This window comes from Zalophus californianus, chromosome 7 (genome assembly GCF_009762305.2).
Source record: "Zalophus californianus isolate mZalCal1 chromosome 7, mZalCal1.pri.v2, whole genome shotgun sequence".
Classification (NCBI taxonomy): Eukaryota; Metazoa; Chordata; class Mammalia; order Carnivora; family Otariidae; genus Zalophus; species Zalophus californianus.
The window spans coordinates 104,296,089-104,303,886 of NC_045601.1; the positions used below are offsets into that span (position 1 = coordinate 104,296,089).

General features: G+C 41.0%; 1 protein-coding gene across 4 annotated transcripts in view; it reads left to right on the forward strand.

The window, feature by feature from the left end:
• The window catches only part of PLA2G7 (phospholipase A2 group VII), a 48,106-nt gene extending 40,385 nt beyond the window's left edge, over nucleotides 1–7,721 (forward strand). For all 4 annotated transcript variants that reach the window (XM_027601936.1, XM_027601934.1, XM_027601937.1 and 1 more), the window contains 2 exons: nucleotides 6,760–6,908; nucleotides 7,344–7,721. In XM_027601936.1, the coding sequence (XP_027457737.1) occupies nucleotides 6,760–6,908; nucleotides 7,344–7,474 (280 nt within the window). In that variant the 3' untranslated portion in view covers nucleotides 7,475–7,721. The remainder of the gene's footprint in view (nucleotides 1–6,759; nucleotides 6,909–7,343) is intronic.
• The last annotated feature ends 77 nt before the right edge of the window (nucleotides 7,722–7,798 follow it).

Here is a 7,798-nt window from a genome sequence, read left to right on the forward strand (position 1 = left end):
AATGTTTGTTCTTCCAATCCATGAGCATGGAACGTTTTTCCATTTTTTTGTGTCTTCTTCAATTACTTTCATGAGTATTTTATAGTTTTCTGAGTACAGATCCTTTGCCTCTTTTGATAAATTTATTCCTAGGTATCTTATGGTTTTGGGTGCAATTGTAAATGGGATCGACTCCTTGATTTGTCTCTCTTCTGTCTTGTTGTTGGTGTATAGGAATGCCACTGATTTCTGTGCATTGATTTTATAGCCTGCTACTTTACTGAATTCCTGTATGAGTTCTAGCAGTTTTGGGGTGGAGTCATTTGGGTTTTCCACGTACAGTATCATATCATCTGCAAAGAGTGAGAGTTTGACTTCCTCTTTGCCGATTTGGATGCCTTTGATTTCTTTTTGTTGTCTGATTGCTGTGGCTGGGACTTCTAATACTATGTTGAACAGCAGTGGTGAGAGTGGACATCCCTGCCGTGTTCCTTAGGGGAAAGGTTCTCAGCTTTTCCCCATTGAGAATGATATTCGCTGTAGGTTTTTCATAGATGGCTTTTATGATATTGAGGTATGTACCCTCTATCCCAATACTCTGAAGAGTTTTGATCAAGAAAGGATGCTTTACTTTGTCGAATGCTTTTTCTGCATCTATTGAGAGGATCATATGATTCTTGTTCTTTCGTTTGTTAATGTATTGTATCACATTGATTGATTTGCGGATGTTGAACCAGCCTTGCAGCCCAGGGATAAATCCCACTTGGTCATGGTGAATAATCCTTTTCATGTACTGTTGGATCCTATTGGCTAGTATTTTGGTGAGAATTTTTGCATCCATGTTCATCAAGGATATTGGTCGGTAATTCTCCTTTTTGATGGGGTCTTTGTCTGGTTTTGGGATCAAGGTAATGCTGGCCTCATAAAATGAGTTTGGAAGTTTTCCTTCCATTTCTATTTTTTGGAACAGTTTCAGGAGAATAGGTATTAATTCTTCTTTAAATGTCTGATAGAATTCCTCTGGGAAGCCATCTGGCCCTGGGCTTTTGTTTTTTGGGAGATTTTTGAAGACTGCTTCAATTTCCTTAGTGGTTATAGGTCTGTTCGGGTTTTCTATTTCTTCCTGGTTCAATTTTGGTAGTTGATACATCTCTAGGAATGCACCCATTTCTTCCAGGTTATCTAATTTGCTGGCATAGAGTTGCTCATAATATGTTCTTATAATTGTTGGTATTTCTTTGGTGTTGGTTGTGATCTCTCCTCTTTCATTCATGATTTTGTGGATTTGGGGCATTTCTCTTTTCTTTTTGATAAGTCTGGCCAGGGGTTTATCAATCTTGTTAATTCTTTCAAAGAACCAGCTCCTAGTTTCTTTGATCTGTTCTACTGTTCTTTTGGTTTCTATTTCATTGATTTCTGCTCTGATCTTTATTATTTCTCTTCTCCTGCTGGGTTTAGGCTTTATTTGCTGTTCTTTCTCTAGCTCCTTTAGGTGTAGGGTTAGGTTGTGTATTTGAGACCTTTCTTGTTTCTTGAGAAAGGCTTGTATTGCTATATACTTTCCTCTCAGGACTGCCTTTGCTGTATCCCAAAGATTTTGAACAGTTGTGTTTTCATTTTCATTGGTTTCCATGAATTTTTTTAATTCTTCTTTAATTTCCTGGTTGACCCATTTATTCTTTAGTAGGATGCTCTTTAGCCTCCATGTATTTGAGTTCTTTCTGACTTTCCTCTTGTGATTGAGTTCTAGTTTCAAAGCATTGTGGTCTGAAAATATGCAGGGAATAATCCCAATCTTTTGGTACCGGTTGAGACCTGATTTGTGACCTAGGATGTGATCAATTCTGGAGAATGTTCCATGGGCACTAGAGAAGAATGTGTATTCCGTTGCTTTGGGATGGAATGTTCTGAATATGTCTGTGAAGTCCATTTGGTCCAGTGTGTCATTTAAAGTCTTTATTTCCTTGTTGATCTTTTGCTTAGATGATCTGTCCATTTCAGTCAGGGGGGTGTTAAAGTCCCCCACTATTATTGTATTGTTGTCGATGTGTTTCTTTGCTTTTGTTATTAATTGCCTTATATAATTGGCTGCTCCCACGTTAGGGGCATAGATATTTACAATTGTTAGATCTTCTTGTTGGATAGACCCTTTAAGTAGGATATAGTGTCCTTCCTCATCTCTTATTACAGTCTTTGTTTTAAAATCTAGTTTGTCTGATATAAGGATTGCCACCCCAGCTTTCTTTTGGTGTCCATTAGCATGGTAAATGGTTTTCCACCCCCTCACTTTCAAGCTGGGGGTGTCTTTGGCTCTAAAACGAGTCTCTTGCACACAGCATATGGATGGGTCTTGTTTTTTAATCCAATCTGATAGCCTGTGTCTTTTGATTGGGGCATTGAGCCCATTTCCATTCAGGGTAACTATTGAAAGATATGAATTTAGTGCCATTGTATTGCCTGTAAGGTGACTGTTACTGTATATTGTCTGTGTTCCTTTCTGATCTATGCTGCTTTTAGGCTCTCTTTTTGCTTAGAGGACCTCTTTCAATATTTCTTGTAGGGATGGTTTTGTGTTTGCAAATTCCTTTAGCTTTTGTTTGTCCTGGAAGCTTTTTATCTCTCCTTCTATTTTCAATGATAGCCTAGCTGGATATAGTATTCTTGGCTGCATATTTTTCTCGTTTAGTGCTCTGAAGATATCATGCCTGTCCTTTCTGGCCTGCCAGGTCTCTGTGGATAGGTCTGTTGCCAATCTAATGTTTCTACCATTGTAGTTTACATATCTCTTCTCCCGAGCTGCTTTCAGGATTTTCTCTGAGACTCGTAAGTTTTACTATTAGATGTCGGGGTGTTGACCTATTTTTATTGATTTTGAGAGGGGTTCTCTGTGCCTCCTGGATTTTGATGCCTGTTTCCTTCCCCACATTAGGGAAGTTCTCTGCTATAATTTGCTCCAATATACCTTCTGCCCCTCTCTCTCTTTCTTCTTCTTCTGGGATCCCAATTATTCTAATGTTGTTTTGTCTTATCGTATCGCTTATCTCTCGAATTCTGCCCTCGTGATCCTGTAGTTGTTTATCTCTTTTTCTCAGCCTCTTTATTTTCCATCATTTGGTCTTCTATATCGCTGATTCTTTCTTCTGCCTCATTTATCCTAGCAGTTAGTGCCCCCATTTTTGATTGCACCTCATTAATAGCCTTTTTGATTTCGACTTGGTTAGATTTTAGTTCTTTTATTTCTCCAGAAAGGTTTCTCTAATAACTTCCACACTTTTTTCAAGCCCAGCTAGTATCTTTAAAGTCACGATTCTGAACTCTAGGTCCGACATCGTACTAATGTTCGTATTGAGTAGGTCCCTGGCAGACGGTACTACCTCTTGTTCTTTTTGCTGAGGTGATTTTTTTCATCTTGTCATTTTGTCCAGAGGAGAACAGATGAATGAGAGAACAGAATGCTAACAGGTTAACAATGTCTCCAGCAAATATACTCTATACGAATCAGAAAAGACCTGAAAGCAGGGGACAAGAAAGGGAAAGAAAGAAGAGAGAAAAAAAAAGGAAAAAGAAAAAGATAAAAACAAACAAAAACAGAACAAAACAAAAAAAAACAGAATATTATCAAATATGATCAGGCTAGTGCATAGATCAGTGCCACACACTAGCTTTTGGGCATATTTTGGTCTGTTAGAAGAAAGTGCCTGCTAAAATTTTAAAGGAAGACTTATATATGTACAAAATAAGGGTTGTTACAATGAAGGGATGGCAGATGACTGTAAAGATGAAAATTATAAAAGATTTTATAAAAGGACTTGATAAGATAGGAAGTTGTTTTTTAAAAGAAAGAAGAAGATTTAAAAAAAAGAAAAAAAGAAAAAAAGAAAAAAAAAGCGAGAGAATGTGATCAGGCAGGAGAATAGAACAAAGCCATACACTCGTGATTTAGGGTATATTTTGATCTGTTAGAAGAAATTGTATCTCAAAATTTTAAAGAGAGAACAGCTTATATATATATGCCAAAAATAAGGGTAACTACTATGAAGGGATAAAAATATGACTCTAAAAATGAAAAATAAAAAATGTTTTTTTAAAAAAAGGGATTGATAAGATGTTGTTTGAAAAAGGGAAAAAGAAAAATTCAAAAAAAAAAGTTAAAAAAATTAACTTTGAAAAACTAATGAGTTATGGTAAAAAGCCATGAATTCTATGTGCAGTATTCCCCTAGCGCTGGAGTTCTCCCGTTCTCCTTGATCGGTAAACTTGGTCTTGGCTTGCTGGCTGTTCGTGCTGATCTTCTGGGGGAGGGGCCTGTTGCCATGGTTCCCAAATGTCTTTGCCGAAGGCTGAATTGCCCCGCCCTTGTCGGTCCGGGCAAAGCAAGCTGCTCCGGTTTGCTCTCAGGAGCTTTTGTTCCCTGCAAGCTCTCCGTACAGCCTTGGAGGACCAGGGTGAAAATGGTGGCCTCCCAATCTCCGCCCGGGGGAGCTGAGAACTCGGGGCCCTGCTCCTCAGTGCGCCCCCAGAGAAAAGCAGTCACTCCCGTCTCCCCGGTCTCCGGCCGCACTCCGTGCTCACCCGGCCTGTGACCCAGTGTTTCTATGTCTGGCACCGGACCAGTGTGGAGTCTCCAAACCCAGTAGATCCCTGCGGTGCGCTCCCGCGCCGCTCCTCCTGGGGGAGGAAGGGGAGTCTTCCTGGCTCTGCCGCTTGTTGGGTCCCTGCTGGAGGCGCAGTGGCCCGACTGGGCCGCGGATCACAGTTTATGGCCACCCCGAGCTGAGAGCCCGCGCCTTGGCTCCGTCTCTGCAGCTGGCTTCCCCGCTCCGATACCTGGGAGCTCTGCTGCACTCAGGCACCCCCGGTCTTTCTGTGACCCCGAGGGTCCTGAGACCACACTGTCCCGTGGGGGTTCCACCCCCCCGCTTAGCCACTGGAACGACGTCCCTCAGCGGAGCCGACTTCTAAAAGGTCCGATTTTGTGCTCTGCGGCTCCAGCACTTGCCAGAAGCGGCCACGGAGGCCCCCTCCCCCGCCGTCTATCCTCCCGAATATCGCCTCGGATTCACTTCTCCGCACGTCCTACCTTCCCGAAAGTGGTCGCTTCTCTGTTCAGAGAGTTGTTGCTACTCTCCTCTTCGATCTCCTGTTGAGTTTGTAGGTGTTCAGAATGGTTTGATCCCTATTCAGCTGAATTCCTGAGACCAGACAAAATATAGGTCTCCTACTCCTCTGCCATCTTGCCACACCCCCCTCATCTATTTAATTTTAAAATAGAAATAATGCAGAATGCCTAGCCTGCCTCAACCCCACTTCCTTACTAGGCTCTTACTCTACATCTTTTCCTTCTTTTCACTGCTAGGAACCTGGAAAGAATAGTCCATCCTTACTTCCATTTACACTTTTTTTTAAATTAATTTATTTTTAATTTAATTTTATTATGTTAAGTTAGTCACCATACAATACATCATTAGATTTTGTGTCCATTTACACTTTGATTCTTGTGGGCTAGCTTCCAAAACCCCCACCAGTGTACTGAAACTGGCCCTACCGAGAACATAAAAAGCCCAGCAGCCTATTGCAGCCTGGACCTTGCTCTCTGCATCCATTTGACCTTGACCTTGTAGACTTCCTTATTTCTCCTTCCCGGGATACTACAACCCTGCTGTTTGCTGCTCCTCTCATCCTTTAGACTGCTCCCTCCGTTTCTCCCCCACCATCTCCTCCTGAGGCCATTCCTCCCCTGTCGGTAGCATCCGGGCTTCTGCTCCTGACCCTGTTTCTCCCTGCTTTGTGCTTCTGACACGCAGGTTGTGATCGGAAGCAGGGAAGGAGGAACGGGAGGCAGGTGGCTCTGGTTCGGGTATAGATAACAGAGGGTGGTGGTCAGCTTATAAGCAGCAGCAAAATGAAGAGGAAGAGGTGTACCAGGTGGGGCTGGAAAGATGTGTTCTAACCTTGGAATCTCTTAGCTTGAGCCAGGGAAATCTGGGTAGAGATGTCTGGCCACACACTGGGAAAGTAGAGAATTTGTGTATTATACATGAAATCTTTGGAGTAGATAAGACCACCCAGTGGGTAAAAATTGGTCTGAGAACAGAATCTTGAGGAATGTCTATATGTATGTGAAGAGCCAGTGGAGAACAGAGTGGTTAGGGGAAGAAGGGAAGGTACAAACAAGGGAAGAGAAGGTCAAGGAAACAAAGGGGGGCAGAAAACCTGCAAGAAAGTGTCAAATGTCTCAGAGGCAGTAGAAAATGAGCCCTAAAAAAAGGCCATTGTACTTGATGTTAGGCTATCGGTGGGTTTAAAGAGCCTCATAAATAATACCTATAAGCTATAAGCTTAAATAATACAAGGAAAACGGTTTTTTTTCCTTAAATCTACTTAATCCCAGGCTTATGTGCAGTGTGTTTTGATTGGCATCCAATAGAAAAGAAGTTAGGTGGTGTTGGTAAGCAAATATACTAGGCTTCTGCCTCTGAGTACACAGTCCCTGCAACATGTAATACATTGTATTGGCTCAAAAAAAAAAAAAGAGCTGAAATCATTTCTTCTAAAGCCAAGATGCCAAGAAAGACTGGAATCTTTATCTAGAAGGGAAGATGAATATATACTCTAAGATCCCTATGCACACAGCCTGTGACCCGCAAATATATCTAAAGAGATCGAATCTACAAGTTTTATTCCCTTAGTTTTCAGTAAATAGCCAGCTAGGATACTTCCTGCACCCTAACTATAAAAATAATTTTGCCAAACTATGTGATTGTCTCATTTCTCTTTCAGGGGTTCAGTCCATCAGAATTTTGCTGATTTCACTTTTGCAACTGGCAAAATAGTTGGATACATATTCACCTTAAAAGGAGATATAGATTCAAATGTAGCACTTGATCTTAGCAACAGAGCTTCATTAGCATTTTTACAAAAGCATTTAGGTAAGAAACTAAGAGTATTTCATGACATAAACCAGGTGATTCTTAGGACAAAACTGTCCTAATCCAGCATTAGTCCTGTTTTAACTGTCTCCAGTTGGTTTACAAGGTAACAGCAGTAAATCAGTTTGAAAACAAAAGCATGAGAAATTTAATTCTGGTGCTTTGCATGCTTTGTATCCCAGACAGCGAGTCTGCCTGTTAAAGGGAATAGTTTTTCTGTGCAGACTTGGCGGACTCCCATGCTGAGGGGGCCTGGCAGCTCGGTGTCTAGTCCCATCTCTTACTCAGAAGCCGCAGCCGTGGGCAGCTCCCAGGGAGGGGACCTGGCCTCCGTGATCATCTGTCACTAGCGAGGCTGTGCTGCCACCTAGAGGCACTGAGCTGTTTCATGCTCTCAAAAAGTTTACTATGCTCATTACCATTTCTATTTTACAGGACTGCAGAAAGATTTTGATCAGTGGGATTCTTTGATTGAAGGAGAAGATGATAATCTTATTCCAGGGACTAACATTAACACAACCAGCCAACATGTCACTCTACAGAACTCTATAGGAACAGAGCAATAGAATTTAGATTAAAAGCACTTTTTTAAAAGTCTTGTTTAAAAATGGTCTGAAAGTATGTGTGTGTGTGTGTATGATTTTAATGTATTTTCTCAAATAAATCATATTGTAAAATGTAGACTATACCATAAAAGTGATTGAAGCTTGGACTAGGATTTTTTTCTTTAAATGTGAGAAAGACAGATGTATATCAAAACCATGCCAGCCTAAATTTTAATTTTAGTAAAATGATGCTTTTTTAGTGTCAAAATAACGACTTTTACATTACTTTAGTGGACAAGTGTATCAAAACGAGCACAATGCTAATGAAAACGTTGCAATGACATA